The sequence below is a fragment of the Micropterus salmoides genome, unplaced genomic scaffold (genome assembly GCF_014851395.1).
Source record: "Micropterus salmoides isolate LMB-PRFRI ecotype aquatic unplaced genomic scaffold, ASM1485139v1 Ms_hic_scaffold_19, whole genome shotgun sequence".
In the NCBI taxonomy this organism is placed as follows: domain Eukaryota; kingdom Metazoa; phylum Chordata; class Actinopteri; order Centrarchiformes; family Centrarchidae; genus Micropterus; species Micropterus salmoides.
This window is the reverse complement of record NW_024041039.1, coordinates 15,175,144-15,193,596: the sequence shown is the minus strand read 5'-3', so window position 1 is coordinate 15,193,596 and position 18,453 is coordinate 15,175,144. Positions and strand designations below refer to the sequence as shown.

At 40.8% G+C, this 18,453-nt stretch overlaps 1 protein-coding gene across 2 annotated transcripts; it reads right to left on the bottom strand.

The window, feature by feature from the left end:
- Nucleotides 1-9,583: 9,583 nt before the first annotated feature.
- On the bottom strand, nt 9,584-17,205 carry ythdf2 (YTH N(6)-methyladenosine RNA binding protein 2). 2 transcript variants are annotated; one of them, XM_038728515.1, is made up of 6 exons: nt 17,017-17,205; nt 16,770-16,794; nt 15,454-15,533; nt 12,841-14,535; nt 10,989-11,054; nt 9,584-10,640 (listed from the first exon to the last, which is right to left on the bottom strand). In XM_038728515.1, exons 1-6 carry the CDS (start codon nt 17,041-17,043, stop codon nt 10,617-10,619), a joined length of 1,917 nt encoding a protein of 638 aa, XP_038584443.1. In that variant the 5' UTR covers nt 17,044-17,205; the 3' UTR covers nt 9,584-10,616. The 2 variants fall into 2 exon arrangements, with proteins under 2 accessions (XP_038584443.1, XP_038584444.1); XM_038728516.1 differs by having other exon boundaries at nt 16,779-16,794.
- Nucleotides 17,206-18,453: the final 1,248 nt, after the last annotated feature.

Genomic DNA, 18,453 nt, shown 5'->3' with positions numbered 1-18,453 from the left:
TAAATCCAGTCATCACTGAGCATCAGAGCTGTATGATTTGCAAGTGCATGAAGGCCATATACCTCGGTTTTCTCTAATGACCTACAGCGCTAAATGCTATGTTTTAGCAAGCTATGCAGTGCTGAGCACATAGTGCATGCGCTCAGAGACGCCTTCATTTGTCTTCAGGTTCACCTTCCTCTAGGCCAGAATTTGTATGTCATTGCTGAAAACTCGGGAGATGTTGTTTTTTGTTGAGAAAAAAAAAAAGAAGAAGCTTTCAATAAAAATTCTAAGTAGTGTTTTACAAAAAAATCAATTCTGATGATAGGTTGTGAATTGTAAATAATAAAATGGATTTTCTCCTGGAATAAACAGGAAGTGATGCAACAATAAAAAAATTGATTTATGTTAATTTGTTTGACCGACATGTAGGGGACATTCGTGTGTAACACACTTCGACACTTTGGCAGTGTTGCAATGTGGAATTTCCTCACCCAAAGAAGGTGAAAATATAAGAATTAAAAATTCTGCAAGTAATTTTCTCTTTGTTGTTAAAACAGGAGATTTTGAAGCACGACTATGAAAATAACTAAAAAAATTTAAAAATAAAAAAATAGAACATCAGTCAGTAAATTCTGGTGTGTTTTATATGACACCTAAATAAAACACATACACACAAACAAATAAATGTGTTGGGCATAAGGTTTACATGGCCCTATTTACGTATTGAATGACTATCTACTGTATATACTCTCAACACAATCTAGACAATCTGCCCAGGCTGCACGGAGGATCTGTAAAGCCACATTAACACATGAGAGAGGCTCTGGAGGACCAGTCTTTTCTAATGACCGCTAATCCGACCCAAATGCTGCCTGCTTGCTAATCTCTCCATCGGATTACCAAACTAGGGACGAGCACTGTCAATTTGTCCCGGCCTGTCTTTCTGTCTTCCTGCCTGTCTGTCTCTCTCAGCATGTTTCTTTGTATAACTGCTCGCTCTTGTATTTCCCCTTGTATTTCTCTGTATGATAAAAAATTATTTGCTTGCCTCTCTGTGATCTTCCTAGCTGTCTGCTGGTAGGGTTGCATGCCTATTCGCCCGCTCTCATCCTCATATGTAGAAGCTTTTAAAATGGAGAACGGGGTAGCAGGACATCAAAATGCAGTCGCAAATCTCCTTGCTCTCTCTCCATGCCAACATGCACAAGGGTAAACACGTCTAACCTAAACATATAAACATTTACAGTACAGGATGCATGATATTTATGGCATGTAATTTATACCCATAAATTAAAAGGATTTGGTCTAAGAAACTGACAAAAAAACATTTTTTGACACAAATTGGAAAAAGTGGACAAGTGTATTTCACAAAACAAATAAACGGGATTCATTTTTGTTCATGCATCCATTCAAACTGCCTTCACTCACATTCTCTCTTAAAATCTGTCTCTCTATTCCTCAGAAATGGAATACCAAGCAGTCTCTATTGTTCCACCCCATAGCTGTGCTGCAACGTTACTGTGCATTTTATGTAAACAGATCTAAACTAATGTCCTGTTTGTCACACATCTACCATGTCTGATTCTATATATTTACTATAAAACACTGCTGCTGTTTTCTGCCTGCAAGGCCCTAAAAATGTCTCTCTGATTATACAGAAATCACTCTATGACTGCCTCTATGTTTGTGTGTGCATCTGTTGTGGGTTTGCGTGTGTGCATGAATTTGTGTTTGAGTGTGTTTGGACTAAGCCGCATCTCTGTCTTATATACTGTGGCTGCTGTTGACAGTCTGCAAAAACTTTTGACATTTAGCTTTTCACAAAATAACACTTGATGCAACTAATACCAACTGAACATGTCTGAATTATCCTTCTATACCTGGCAGTCTTTGCAGATTTGGTGACAGAATTTTCCATGAAAATAATATATCTAATTCTAGGATATTTTACCCCATCAAGGCATGTATTTCTGCACGATATTGAAATAGATATTTTAGGCTTTTACGAAAATGGAACTCACAGGGTGTGAAGTAAATGTGTGTCACCTGAAAGACACACAGCCGTTTAGCCTGCATGGTTTTTGTAATACCTCACAAATATCAGCAGATAAAAGCAGGCAGTTCAAACTTCCACCACTGCTTGTAATTGCACTATTACAGATAAACTGAACATATGAGAGAACACAAAAAACAGAAAGATACTAGTCTATTTTACATTACTAAAAATGGTTATCACCTCAACTGCTCTTATTTTTACCCTAAAATGAGCTTTAAGTGTTAATGTTCATAAAACAATTACTACACTCATTTTTCTAACGCTTGAAGCACATAAATGTAATTGAAATATTGATGAAGAGATTTGTAAAATGACCTTGCCTTAACTCAGTCAAAACACGAAAACACATAAAAACATATACTCCCTCTTCCTGCATAGATGTGACTGTTGTAGATGTCGACACATTTCAAAATAATGAGAAAGGTTTGGAGCGGGGATATTGAGATGAGCTGAGTGGTGAAGGGAAGCATGAGACGGGAAAGAGCAATGAAGGACTGGAGGGAGCGAGATATGGAAAAGGATTGGTGAAAAAAAAAGAGTTGAGGTGGGCCCTGGTAGATTCAGCGCTGTTAGTGGACGTGTGTGTGTTTGTGTGTGTGTAAGAGGCAAAAAGAGAAGGGGAGGGGGTGTTACTGCGGCTGTCCATTTCCCGGGATCAGCTGATGGCCACAGATGATGGAGGGGAGAAGGGTCAAGGGTCAAAGCCTTGTATTGTCAGCCTAGCCCCGCTCTCCCGTGGGGCTTACTCACTCTCTCAGCCCCCTCCTCCATCCATCCCCCTGCTGCCTCCTGCACATTTACATACATTTATCAACACTGTGAGGCGAGCCACGTCGACGCACCTCATGCATTACTGGCTGGCTACCCATGCAGTCTGCGTCGTTGCAGCCTGTGCGTTCACCACAAAGCATTTCACATTGTGTTCAGGCACTGGTGCATGATGCATATGTGCATCTGCATGAAAAGTGTATGTGAATGTGTTGTATATGTGAACAGATTTGCAAGCACATCTGTGTGTATGTGTATGTGTGTGTGTGTGTGTGTGTGTGTAGGTACAGGACAAGATAGGGCCTCCCATCCCACTAACACCCCCCCAGTATTAGAACCCCCCCCCCCCCCACACACACACACACACACACCCACACCCACACACCTCCCCCACTTTGCCTGTGTAATCCCTGCCAGCTGGCCCCGTTGGCTAATCCCTCTGCACTGATCAGCTGGGCCACGCATCCAGTACGGGACAGGACAGGGACAGGGGCAGATAGGGGCGGGACGCTCTGTGTGTGTGTGTGTGAACGTGCGTGTGAGGTGGGGGGTGGTGTCAACCAGAAAGCATAAATTGAAGCCCGTGCCTTCGCCTCGGCGCAGTGTGTCTGTGTGTGAGCCAGTTGCCTGTTCCTCCTCGTCCGTCCATCCCTTATCTCTGTCCTTCTCCTCCTTCTCCCTTGGATCCTCATACATATATACCTACCTGGCTTATATATGTATATTTTACATCTTGGGCTTTTCGTCTTCCTTTTTGGTTTTGTCTTGAGCAGATCCAAATGGATTTTTCTAATGGTGGTGATTGGCTAGAATTTAGCTGAGTTTTTTTTTTCTTCTTCCTGCTACCCTCTCTCCTCTTTTCCCCTGACTGCATGCGTGACACCTGCCTGCCTCCCGTCCCTTCAGCCCCCTTGTCCGCCATCCCACCACCACCCCCTGTGTGCCTGCTCCCTGCTCTTCCCAACCCACAAGGACCTTCACAGGATGGAGCTGCGCACTCACAGTGACAACTACAGCAACAACAATAACAAAACCAGGACCAAGGACCTGAAGGAGGAAATACTCTGCAGCTCCTCTGCTATTTTTTGCTTCGTCTTTAGAGAGGAAGGATGTATTTGATCTGAGCAAACCCAATTCAGCTTGTGCCACACAGCAGTATTCTATAGGCAAATAAAGAAAGGAATTGAGCGCAGTGGTCAAGAGTTTAAAAAGAAAGGGCTTTTAAATGTAACAGTTATAGTTTTTCTGGACATGAGAGTCTTGCGTAATTGCAAAGAAGCTAAATTCCTCCGCTTGTGTTTTTGCTTTTGTTATATATATCAGTAATTACTTTTTTGATCAATTATCTATATGTAGTTATTAATCACTGGATGGAAACTGTTGTTATTTAGATCCTGTTTTCCAGTCTGTACATGGCTATAGTTACATGCGCAGAGTGCAGAGGGAGAGAGAGAGAGAGAGAACAGTAGAGAAGAGATGGAGAGTAGGAGGGAGGGAGTGAGGGAGGGTAAGAGGGAGATAACGACACAGCTTTACCAACTGTAATGAAGAACTGCTTGGTCTGATTAAACCGTACCAAGCTCTTAACCAGGAACGGCGGAGGCAGTGCTACGGTGAGGATAAGGCATAGCGGCGCATCGCAGTGTGTACTCATAAATATCTAGTCGTCATCCTTTGTTTTGCTCTGAGGGGAAGATGGTCTGCAGGAATGGTAGCAATCAGGTAGCTGGGCTGCTGCTCTCTTTATGGTGCAACAAAGGTAGCTTTGCTCGCTCTCTCTATCTCACTCCCCGTTCCTCTGTGCTCTCCTCTCTCTGTGGGGCTTTTTAATGATGTTCTGTAGTATGTGTATACAGAGAATGCCTTAATGCTGCAACTGCTGCTTTTATGATCACTAGATGGGTTTTTTTGGTTTACATTATGTTGCTGGAACCCTTTTCTTGCACATCCACAATTGCATGCATGCATTCACACACTTAGGGCTGTTCAGTCAAAGGAATCACAATGTTGTTGGTTTGTATCTTAATGTTTTTACCCTTGTATTGTCTGTACTGAAAACCTGTTTTTATTTACAAAGGGAGGATGCATGTTGGTGTGGGATTAGCATGCAATGTACTTTGACGTGCGAAAGGACCGCATAGCTCTCTGAGCCCACAGGGAAAAGAGATCACAGGTGAGGAGAAAGGAAGGAGAAAGTCAAACAGGGATGGGCTGACAAAATACAACAATTGGATACACTTTTAAGATTGAGAAAGTGACAGCATTTAGCAAATAGTGTTCTTGTTGAAAAATGCTGTAGAACTTGAATACAAAGGAGGGAATGTATTGCTAAAAGCAGGGTAAGTGACAGTGGAGAACAGGATATGAAAAGGAACCCAGAACATTTTGGAAGTTTGGGTTTGCGCTCTTTGTGTTCACAGTGGACCTTGATTTAATTTCAATACAATTAAGGCACGCGGTGAATGCCAAGAGAGAAGCCACAGTCCTCGCTCACCTGAGAGACCAGCATAAAGCCACTACAGGACAGGAGAGTGGCACTGGTAACTACACAGATGGAGGTCCGCTACAATCCTTTGAGATTAACAAACAGGAGAAGAAGCATTAGGCAAAGAGGTAACGGTGCAGTGACCTAAGACAGGTGCACAAATCAGTTAATGCACGCCAGACAAATCTAGGAGAGGTATTACTAAGACATGCAGGAAACACACCATAATCACTGGGCACCAGTATAAGTAATATGCCAGTTTCCATAGAACAGACAGAGCTGTAAGCAGCCTACCAGTGTCAGTCCTGTGGCCAAATGGACAGAGGGATCACACCAGGGGGATTTGCCATGTGGTGACAGAGGGCGACTTCAAAGGTCTGTGTTTACGCATGAGCGTACACTTGCCTTGTCTGAGAGGAAGATGGAAAAACAGGGTGAGAATCCTATAAGAGCTGCTGTTGTAGAAATTTTGTTTTTACTCAATTTTATCATAAAAGATAACAACATCCTGAATCACTCTCATGCATGCAGATTTATTTTATTTGAACTATGATTTCCATGATCATCCACACGATACAGGCTTTTAAATGATTTTCTTTTGGGGGGGGGGGGGGGGGGGGGTTCAATATATTTGTATTTTTGTTCTGCAAAAAGTTTCAATAAAGAAGTAATTTCATGGACAACATTTCTATTTGTACTATCTAGCATTTCTTTTCAAAGTAAAAAAAAAGGCCCAAAGCACATCAAGTAATTTAAATAATGAGCTTCATTTCAACTCCTAAAAACACAAAGCTGCATCAAATGATTCGAGCTGTAAATCGCTGTAGGCGATAGAGATGTGAGTTGACCTACATCTCAGATGGTGGAATGAGCAAAAAAAAAAAACATACCCTGGATTTCTGCATAGATTTCTTTCGTTCTGTTTTACTCAGTCCTGTAGCTTTAATTCTAGATTTTATTCAAGGCTAGTCTATTCACAATATGACTTAGTATGTTTATTATAGGAAGAATGGATAAAATCATGATTAAAACAGTACAAACTTTAGGCTTGAGAGATTTTATGATACGCATAATGCATTTCCCTGCTAGAATGCATCCTGCATCTGCATTAGACCTATACGCTTCTTTGTGTGCTGATATACCAGTGTATGACATTTCATTACTGCCAGTCACCTCCACACAATTAGAGTGTGCAGAGGGCAAGAGTGCCACATATGTTGTGACAGAGGTCATCAACTGTTTTCAAGCCCCTTCGCCTGTCTGCACATTATGCATTTCCAAAAGTCTCAACAGAATTGGAACACTAGGAGAAATGAGGGGGTAACAGTCAATATGTCAACATTGCGAGACCCCTGGCGATGGTGAGCAGGTGACCGCAAGCAGGGGGGGCCTCACGTGCTAAAAACATTCATCATCATGACATTTTCTTTTTCCTAAATAACATGAATATTATTTAAGCTCCAAAATAATACTGATAAATCATGGCAGGTGTGGAATTATAGGCCCAAAGTCTAGGAAGGGCATTTTTGTTCAAGTTAAAAAATATATTTAAATCGAATATTTAAAAAACGTGACCTATAGGGAACTTAGCCTTTGTATGAGTGAATATTTTATAGATTTCCTTTTCTATTAAGAATAAAGCAGTCAAAAGCTGTCCTATATTTCTACATTTTTTGATCTTATTGTTTTTTAGAGGCAGGCTTTCTGAAACAAAACTCACAATAAGAGAAGAAATCTAATTTAGTCATGTAAATAGAGGTCGGGTTGGCGACATGGTGAAGCGTCACTAATGGAAGAAAGAGATGGATGCCTTATGATAATGAGAGGGAAATAAAGCAGAACCATGACCTTGCAGTGCAATATGAACCCACAGACACAACGCACCTAATGTGAAGCTCCCTGACTGAACAATAGGGCCTACATTCTACAGGACGAAATGCAATAAACAAATAAAGACAAATATTTCATGTAAATGTAGGGTGGCAGAGTGTAATATCTGTTAAAAAATAATATATAGTCTTAAATGAATTAATGCAAAAAAAAAGATACCACGTGAAATGTATTAGTTATTTAGTTTTCATGTATTTATCCTTTCTAACTGTGTCTGAATTACAGTCTACTGAAGTTAGCGAAAAAAGATTGTCTTGATCATAATTCGAGTTCCTATGATATAGCCTATCAATCATGTCGAGGTTCTGTACATGGCAAAAAGCAATAAGTCTAACAAACAAACAAACATGCACACACACAGTGAGGAATTTCTCCTTTCACCATGGCAACTTATTTTGTTTCTCCATCTCCTGTGCACTTAGCTTGATGCGCCCTGAGATGTGAATGCTGACGACCTCTTCGTCGCCTTCAACCCCCCTCCCCCTCTCCCACTTTCTCCCCACGTCCCATTTCCCTTTCTTCTCCTCCATCGTCTCGGTAGCTGTATCTGCCTCTCTTTTATGGCCGTTCATTTGCATCCCAGGAGGGGCTAAAAGGCGTCCCCAGAGACACGCAGATAAGGGTCACAGGAGATCCCCTCGAGGCAGCGTGTTTGGCACGCACCCTGAAAGCAGACACGACACGTGCCGCCCCCCCCCCCGACACACGCACAACGCAAGCGCACACGCACTCACAGTTCTTCTCTTACCAAGACTTGCACTCCAGTCCCCAAGAGCTGAGTGGTCGCTTCAGATTTTTTTCCCAGTTTGGATACTGTCACAAGCTTTGCAGCTATAACACTTTCCTCTTAAAAACACATTTCTTTGTTACAAGTCCATCATTTTTATTGGCTATAAAGGCTAAGCAGGCAGTGTAGGCTACAGAGTTGGGGGCAGTCATAATTTGGAATAATATGAACTAATTAAACCACATTTCGAGTGCTTCAGTGCTGTATAGAAGATGAAAAATTCGGGTAGGATAAATTATTTTAAATCATAGCTAAATTCACAGAGGCTGAAGCCTATAGGCTACAATCCCAATTTAGGCCTTTGTAGCATAGATTAAAAACGGGGATTTTATGTGGATCATGACTACGATTTAAACAGTCAATATTATTATGCAAAAACACCAGTGTAAGCAAATCTAACAGAAGAAAGCATTATTGAGGAGTGTAAGTTCGTGTAAAAGCAGTTGGTGGTAGGCTTTGCATACCAGTTATTTTTGTTGGTTGTTTATTTCATGGCCCAGGTTAATCAGACATTTTGTAATTTTTCATGTGTCTTGCGGTTGGCGGTGGCTACATTTTGCACATACAGGCCACATAAACCCATCACATCTCAACAATATACTAGCACCACACACAGGCTAATTTAAAGTTCTATACTAAAAGTATTTATTTGATTGCTCGTACCGTGGAGGCAGGGATTACAGTAAAAAAAAACAAAAAAGTAGCTAAGGTACACAAGGCCTTCATACCGTCACCCGTTTTACAAACCCGATCACGCCTCGTTGAAGAGTCTGTCCTCTGGTCAGGATAGAAAATGAACAGCAGTAAATGATGCGTTGTGTCCCTCTTGTGGTTGCTACGCTCAGTACAACCGCACTGACGACAGAAAATGGCGGATTGCAGTTAATTTCTTAAAATCATTTGTACACACGCAGGTATCCGAAAATAGGCTTACATTTTCACAACTTAAAAAAACTATAGCCTATATATTGACGTAGGATATTATGCTGCCTTATGCAAACATTTTTTTACACTACATTACATAATAAGTGACGTACAGCGTCGTACAAACAGGTTTTACTCATCCAGGACATGTGAACGTTTCATGTTCCGCCCTGCTGCAAGGAAAACAATACTAAACAAGACGAACAGGTACAGCCGGCCACCCCACGTGACTACAGAAAAATATTTGAGGAGGAAAAACCCCACACACCACTTTGTGGAGCATCTTTATTATGCCACAAATAAAAGCCAGTAGTTTTGAAAGAGGACCTTGCGTTTTGTGGTTTTTTTTTTGTTTTTTTTTTAACTCACCAACAATGACATTCAGAAAATGGTGGAAGCTGATTGTGATATTATAGTATGTATAGTTGGCTGAGCAGTCAGAAACTGGAGTGTGGAGGACAAGGCAGGTTTGGAAAGTAGAGAGGAAAGAAATTCTGGGTACAGTGGTGACAACTGAAGTCAGAAGGGGGAGTGGACAGGCTGAATATTAAAGTTTGCAAGAAAAAAAAACAAAAAAAAGACATTTATATACACCTATCTGGGGAAAGAAAAACCGATGAAAAGAATGCACAGACACGCCGCATGACAAAGTTGCTTTACACAGTCAAACAAGGGGAATGCACACCAGTTCTGCTGAATATACCACATTTATTACTTTTGAACTGATTAATAGAAAGAGTGGTGGCAAGGCCACTCGCATCACCGTCTTTAGAAAACTGAGAAAGGAAAAAAACAAAACAAAAAAACCAAACAAGAAAGCAGCCCAAAGCAACGCTGAATTTACTTGTCCAACAGACAGAAAGAGGGTAAATAAAGTCCAATGAAGACTGTTAACAGAGGGCCCCAATTTCTTTTAGACCATGAAATTATACACAGAGCAAGGCTTGTCAACTTAACATTTCTTCTGCTTTCAAACTCTTGACCCCCCCCCCCCAGTCTTCCTTGCAAGATCCTCCAGATCCTACCTTCCCCACACACTCCGTCCAACACATGCGAAAACAAAATAGAGGGCCATTCTGAACATCTGCAGTCCTCTCAAACACAAACATGGCAAGCATGTACGAAATAGATTCTGGAGTGAGCACATTTGACACCCGCCTACGATGAAAATCCACGTACAAGGAAACTCCACTGGGTCCTGGTTGAAGACGTGAGCATCCTCGGAAGACAGGAGGGCTAAGGGGGTTCACAAAGAAAATGAGACAAACGGCCCATTCTTGACTTTGGGACACCAATCTAAGCCAACACTACAAATTTCTATTGGATTTGTGTGTTTGTGTGAGATTTACAGACTTGCTCTTGGACCATAAAAACAGAGGATGATCCTTTCATTAAAAAAAAAAAGAAGGAAGAAGCAGCATACAAGGGGGGGAAAAAAGCATATGTAGTGGAATGGGGTGGGGCAAAAAAAGATTTCACCTAAGGATGCTATGCATTTAGTTGTAGTCCTATGAATAATCGTTTCCTTTTCTTTTTACTACAAGTTCGAAGTAAGTCTTTAAAGTCAAAAGAAATCAAGAAAGTCTTCATTTAGTTTTTTGTCCTTGGTTAATTCTTCACCCCTATTAGAATTTCTTAGAGAGATCTGGATGTAATGGTGTAATGGGGTGGACAGGGCTTTAGGGGGGGCCATTGCAGTCTTTTGACCTCAGCACCAACTGTTACTTGACTCGTCCTTGGCGCTCCTACAACACAATGAAAAAGGCAGCAAGTTACACACCACAAAAATAAATAAAATCTGTTTTTTCAAACTATAGTTGACGCAAATTGCTACAAGTTTTTCTGGTTCATTCTCTGATGAAATCAAATGTGCGCATCCCACCTGGCTTTCATTTTATTTATATTTGCTCATAATGAATGAACAAACTAAAGGACAGTTCACACAGCAACAGATTTAGTTTGTTTGACTTCTGATCAAAATTGATGAACTCCAACAATTTGATATCAATCTGAAAAGGTTTCAAGCTGTATCCAGCAAGTATCAAAGTAACATTTAAACAACTTCTGCATATGTGACTGAGGAAGAAAGTTACCTGAAGCCTGTAATGACTCCTGTTACTTGGGTTGCTGGGATATGGTTCACTGCCTTGGACCTCCACCTGTCACACATAAGAGTGAAAACTGAGCGTAACTGGAACAGACAAGTCACAATACTTAAATCAGACCTTTCTAACTAAATTTGACCAAAACTATTTCTTAGAAACCAGTTGAGATTTTGGAATAGAATAGGACTTTGTCTTGTCTGAAAACTTTGTATTAACCACACCAGTTCATGATGAAACACTAAAAAAAAAAAAATTCTCTCTCACACAACTCTGCATGTAGACATCAGATTTATGTCTGATAAACCAAAATCTAAAACCTTCTAACTTTTACATTATGCGTTTACTAACTATTAATCTAAAACTGCAAAGTAATACTTTTAATTAACAATGCATGCTTTGGATAAAGAGTTAGAGTTTCATACAGAGCTCATCTCTTTCTTGTATCCATCACTATGCTGTCAATAACATGGTTATTAAGGTTCTCAAGTCTGCTCTTATGGATACACAAGACAGTTTTGGAAAACTGCTTAAGATTTTGTATTTCTGTATTTCACATTTCTTAAATACCCGAAAAGAAGAATTATACAATTGTGAAATAATTAAAACTATTTTCATAAATATGTTAAAGACTGTACAATCATAGTTGCTACATTAATTTATGGAGTTGTCATGCTTGCCGTCTGTAAGGGAAATATCAAGCAACAGATAAAGCCATTGTTCCCAACAAAATCTAGATTAAATTTTTTAAAAACAGGGATACCAACCACTTCACTCAGTCTTAGAGCTCATGTATCCTGGCTTTAAAGCACATTAACCTTTATGCAGCACATTTGTGGCTTTAACAAGATTTACACTATGCTTCTAAAGCATTCCTCAAATATACAAAGACAGTGGAGTAAATAAAAAGATCAAACTAAAACAACAGTTCTTGGCATGCACCAACGAACATCACAACACTGGAAGATAAATGTTTCTTTATCTACAGAATAAAACAAGCTTTTCTACATCCAATAGCAAGTAGGTAAAAAATGGCAATTTACAAAAGGTTAACGAGCTGCTTTGTTAAGGGAGGTAAGCCAATATTATGTTGCCATACTTGTCCCTTAAATTGCCCCTCAGTCAGGTAAAGGATTAGAGAATGTGTAATACAGCTGTGTAGGACATCATAAGCCCAGTTTTAAAAAGTGTACCTTTTCATAATTAAAAAAAAATGCTAATACTGCATTTAGCTGCAACACATTTGTTCTATTTTTGTTCCTCATGTTGATGCTGACAGTTCAACACAAAATAGACTAAACAACTCACAATAACAAAATGTGTGTTCAGAAATAAGGCATAAAAATATAAATCACACTTCAGGATGCTGCACAATGTTTGAGTATGTCTTGGAGACAAGAACAGATACCCCTAATAAGGCTATCAAAATGAAACAACCTAACCACAATAAACACTGATCATTTACATTTTAAGATATGTTCTCATGTAATCCACTGAAAATTTCCATTACATAATATTAGCTTAAAACCATTTCTGGTCTGTTATTCTATTTCAAAGCAGGGGAATACATGAGTGATCAAATAGGGAAAACACATACCACAGTGAAAAATAAAAATCACAATATATCCTACTGTGTACAATCACACTGAATTCTGACAAAGATCAAACCAGCTGTAAATCCTTGAGATGTTCCCATATTCTTTTGTAATGCAAAAAGACTGTACATGCACAAACACATCCACGCCAGCTTCATGTACTGCACCTTGTTCAACCCAAGTTAAGCAGAGCAGTCTTTTCATTCATCCATTGTATCACTCACTTTATTCAACAGTAACTTTGTTACCTTTTTCACACACTCTTCTTCCTCCTGACGTTTCTCATAGTGAGAAAAGTCATCGAAGATGGAAGTGGTGTGTTTATATCCAGCGATGATCTTTAGCACCTGCCTGGCCTTGTCCAGTGGTACCTCCTGTGTGTCCCGAGAGTTGGTCACTGGCTTGTTTTCGTTGTTCTCCAGCCGAATGTGCCTTAGCTGACTGTTGGGAACGTCCTTAACAAAGATCCAGCGCACATCAAAACGACCCTTCCACTTGTCCTGTGACCACACGCCAGCAGATGTGTTGTAGTCCACGGGTGAGCGCATCTCTGCTACACCACAGAAGTGACCACTCCCATTGACACTGAACAGCAGATAAAGTGGCCCTTTGCCACCCAACGAACGGTAAGCTGAATCGAGCCTCTTGTTGCCATGCTCCGTGCTGCACCAGATGTTATATTTGATGGAGCGGTGGATGTCATCCTCGGAGTAGCTCTTGATGATAAACACCCTACCCTGCTTGGGATTCCAGTCAAAGTCCTTGGGGTTATAATTGTTGACCATGCGCAATTTTTCCAAAACTGGGTGAGGCTCGGAGGGGACCCCAGGAACCACACCCACACCAGAGGAGGTGGGAGGTGACTGGCCTGTACCACTCCCACTGGCATCCCCAAATCCATTGGCCCGGTTCCGTGGAGGGACCCAACGAGTAGGTTGAGATGGTTGCTGTTGTTGGCTTGGGGGAGGAGGCCCCTGGGAGAGATGAGGCTGGGGCATCTGAGCCATACCTGGTTGCCCACTGGGGGGTAGCTGATGCTGCCCCATCTGGGAAATAGGCTGTACCAGCTGTCCATTGCTGAGGGGCATTTGTGGGTTCCCTGCAGCAGTAGCTCCAGGCTGTGGAGAAGCCTGATTGGGGGGCTGCCCATTGCTGGGAATGGGGGGCACCTGCTGAGGGGTGGCAGCTTTAGGCATGGTACCCTTGTTGTCCCAAGTGCCAATGTCCATGTTGTGTTTAATGGGAGGAGGAGGCAAATTGGCACCGGCCATTCCACCCTTGGTTTTGAGCTTGGGTTGAGGCTTGGCTGGCTTGCTGGCAATATCAGCCCAGGAGGCAGGCTTGGCAGGGGCAATTGAGACAGGAGGCATGCTGGGAGGTCCTACAGATGATACTGGGCCAATAGGACCCCCACCAGGTAAGCCAGAGCCAACCACCTTAGGAGCCATGTCCCCATTACCACCAGGAGCTGCACCGCCAATCTTAAGCCCTGCCATGCTCTGGTCAAGGCTGTTCATACCAGGTGCCTTGTTAAGGGGCTCGTTGGCAGCGGGTGCAAACGGGGACTGTCCATCAATCATGGCACCCCCAAGTGAGCTGGGAGCATAGGCGTAGCTGCTGCTGTAGCCAGAGCTCTGCGGTGTCCCCGACTGTCCCTGAGAGCTGCTATTGCCCCACGCCGAGAAGTCGATGCTACTGGGGAAGAAGTTGAAACCGTGCTGGCCCAGGAAAGGGTTGCTCCCCAGGGGACCTGGCTGGCCAAACATAGCGTCCGGGAGGTAGTGGGGCTCCCCATTGCTTAGCTGTCCATAAGAGGCCAGATAAGGCATAGGAGGGTCCCCACCTGTGGACCATGCTGCCTCATTTAGGGAGTAGGAAAATCCTATGGAGGGACTGTAGTAGCTGGGCATGTACGAGTCCGACATGGCCGTATAGGCATTGCTCTAAACAGAAAAATAATTGGTTTTAGTGTCAATATGTAAAATAAATTAACATACTATTTACAGTAATTGTTAACACACACACACACACTTCTGTTTTTGTAGATCCAGAAAGTTTGACCAAGATAAAAGACAGGCAGCTGACACAATAATAAAGCTCTCTTTTTATCTCTTATTTATTATTTTCCTCTGCAGCTCACTTCACAGGCAGTGTCTGTTACCACAGAAGGGGAACTCCATCTACCACACAGTAAATGAAATAAAATTCAAGGCAACTGAAAACTGGACAATCAACAAAAGCACCCAATTGCTGCACATCCTTAAGTTCCCCCTAAAAAAACAAGTATGTGTTCACACACAAAAAGAGACTCATAAGGCATTCTACAATTCAATTTTATTTATATAGCGCCAAATCACAACAACAGTTATCTCACAGCGCTTTTCATAAAAGAGCAGGTCTAGACCATACTCTATGATGCCATTTACAGAAGCCCAACATGTGTTTATATTAATCTTCTGGAAGAGAAATTTCTTGTTATAAAGCAAATATCTTATCGCTTAACTTCCAAAACTAGTTCTAATAAGTTAATTAGTTGGTTTTGTAATATACTGACTGGCCATCATTACTGTTGACTTCAGACACATGGTCCTTATTTTACAAATTAAGCTACCCATTTCTAGATATACTTATAAAGATAGAAAAACAAAATCAACACACTTTCAGAATAGTACGCTACTGACATCCAGGTGAAGTTACAACCTGTTGATTTTATCAATGAATTCCACTTCTTAAGATTTATGCTTAACCAAGAACAAAAACTAACTTGAAAGTACTTCAGTAATTTGATAACTTGAGGGTACTTAAAGTGATTCAACTGAAGAGCAGCACCTGTTGGTAAACACCGGTCAATAAAAGCTTACCTGTCTGGCCTGAGTATTCAGGTAAGGCTCAAACTCATCGTCATTCAAAGTATCCTTTTGGGTCACAGCTCCGTTTTGCACTGAAAAGAAAACAGTGATGTAAATAGAGCATACAGGTTTGTATGACTACAGAGTGGTGAAATACATTACATTATTGGTTATTTCACATCAGCATCATCACCACTTGTTACATAACAAAACCACTCCCTCCTATTCTATGAGTGTTAACAGGAAAAGCCACTAAACTGACCATGATAAGACATCACATACTATAACTGCTCAATATACTTCCTATTACACAGCATAAACTTGCATAATGAGATGAATCAGCCCTAGTGAAGAATTAAATGCACTTGGTAGTGGTTGCATATGTACAGACAACACCACTAAAGGCATTCAGATTCCCTTATAAAAATACACGATTTAATATTTAGGATAGGGCACGCCATTACTGATAGTCCCTGAACAGATTTAATGTATGTTTAGTTCAGGTGGACCAGTGTACCCTGGTTTGTTTTTAGAAGTTTCAGTGTGTTCTCTGTTTTAGCTGACGATTCTTTGAGAGCTTGTCGGGACGTGGGAAAGTTAAATTAAAAACACAAACTGGTTAGCAAATACATGTTATCTTACATTACAGCCTGATGACAGGAAAACGCAAGGCCCATTTGGACACAGGAAAAGCATGTCGGAAGACGTGTCATTTTGGGTTAACTTAGCAGCCAGCTAACGTTAGCATGCTAGCTGTGTGGTTAGCTGCATGCAGTGCGCAGCGTCTCCATGTTAACGAGCGCCAAGAGTCCTTTCAACATGACGGACTTGGCTAACATTAGCCGAGCGTGATAGGATGGCACCTGTAGTTTAACGCTGCAAAAATGTTTTACTGTGACCGATATATAAAAAGGGAGTGAGTAGTAAGATCGCACCTGCCAGTGCAATATAAAACGTTGCAAGTACAACCAGGAAAAGGATGCTAATGTGTATCATGTTGCCATTTAACGTTAGCTAGTCAGAATATGGCTAATGCTAACTGTGGGAACCTTACAAGTATCATTTCAGTGATGTAAAGGAAACTCGCGAATGGTGAATAAAAGGACCGAGGGCACTCTTATGAAACACAATGTAGTTTTGTGTTTAACTGAAGTGGCAAATTAAATGAAAAACCTTTAAGACTTACGGACAGGCCCATTTGCCAGGCAGCTAACGTAGGAGACGAGCTATCGCATCCGCGCACGCAAGATTTTCGAAGCGCACCTCACGTAAAAAGATCCGCATTCACTCAACCCAAGTCGATAATGTTAGACAATATTTAGTCTTACCTTTATTACCTTGGCCTTTCGGTCTCTGGATTGGGTCCAGGTGATTCATGAAGGTTTGATTTATGAGAAGAGAGGAAGGGGAAAAATATATGAAGATATATTTTCAGCAGTCAGTTCCTTTAGCAGGTGGTCAGGCCTACTGCACTACTGAGCCACAGCCGCTGCCTCTAGCTAAGCTATCCTCGCTAGCCGTCGCGAAGCTGAGAAATTTGGCCCTCGTAAATGTTCAGAAAATACCTCTCTTTACCTGTTCAAGAAGGCTGCTGGCTGACATGTCTTTCCCCCCCGGAACTTGTGTAACTGTATTTACTCCTAAATAAAAGCGGCAGGGTGTAGAATTGGTCTAGCTATTGAAGAGATTCAGCCAAATGCCCCTATCTCTCTACAGAGCCTGGTTTCTACACAATGGCGGGCTGCAGTTTGCTTGACAGACTCCTCAACATGGCTGGGCGGCCCTCGTCAACCCACGATGGCATTTATTTACAGCGGACACGCGCCCCCCAATGGCGCGGAGGAGCCAGGTTTAACCTACCACATATCTACTCACAGCAGGTCAAATGAAACACAGAAGTGTTCCATACCTACTGTATTTAGGGACATGAATATTGTGTGTGTACAATATGCATTTTACCATATACTGTACACTTATGGAGGACCGATCCTGACACAGTCAGAAATAAATACAGAAATAAATAAATGCTCAATAAATAAATAAGCATCCAATTAAATACACAAAAAAAATAAAGTAAATAAATAAATGTATGTAGTAATTAAATTATACAAGGAGACATAAATGTATATATTTTAATTAGTGTCTTTACTTATTCACCTTTGTAATAATTACCTTATGTATTTATTCTCCGTTATAATCTTTACCTTTATTTATTAATTACTTATTTTTTTAATGTATTTATTATGTGTGTGTTTTAATATTTTTGTCTGTTTTATTCTTCCTTTGTATTTTTTTACCTTATTTATTTTCACCCATGGTATTTATTTCTGCCTGTCCTTTTTACATTTCTGTATGCATTTCTTCCTCATTATGCAAATGAGGAGGGGCTGTGTCTCAAGGGGTCATCTTCTCTCCTATTGGTGGACCAGTCAGACGGGAGCTCTAGGCCTACTCTGCCTGCAGACATCAACGAGCTGCTCCTCACACAGTCAGATGGCTTCCTTCAGTGTTCAAAAATATTAAAACACACACATAAATAAATACATTAAAAAAAATAAGTAATTAATAAATAAAGGTGAAGATTATAACGGAGAATAAATAAATAAGGTAATTATTACAAAGGTGAATAAGTAAAGACACGTCTCCTTGTATAATTTAATTACTACCTACATTTATTTATTTTTTGTGTATTTAATTGGATGCTTATTTATTTATTGAGCATTTATTTATTTCTGTATTTATTTCTGAATGTGTCAGGATTGGTCCTCCATATACACTTGTCTACCATAGTAGTATATATTTTATTATATTATATATAGATTTCTATATTTCACTGTTTTTGTCTTAGATTAAAATTTTATTTGTGGGACCATTGTTGGAGGGTGCCTAATGAAGAATTTCATTGCCAATGACAGCTTTATTGTTAGAACTTGAAACTTGGATTATATATGTGTGTGTGTGTGTGTGTGTGTATATATATATGTACATACATAAATGGGAAATCAGAATGAC

Bases quoted from the DNA above. Each gene is read 5' to 3' on its own strand.
- ythdf2 (XM_038728515.1), bottom strand. From the start codon at position 17,043: ATGTCAGCCAGCAGCCTTCTTGAACAG. The intron at 16,795-17,016 runs GTAAAGAGAGGT...GACCCAATCCAG, and splicing joins CCAGCAGCCTTCTTGAACAG to AGACCGAAAGGCCAAGGTAA. The intron at 10,641-10,988 runs GTAACTTTCTTC...ATTGTGTTGTAG, and splicing joins GGAGTCATTACAGGCTTCAG to GAGCGCCAAGGACGAGTCAA.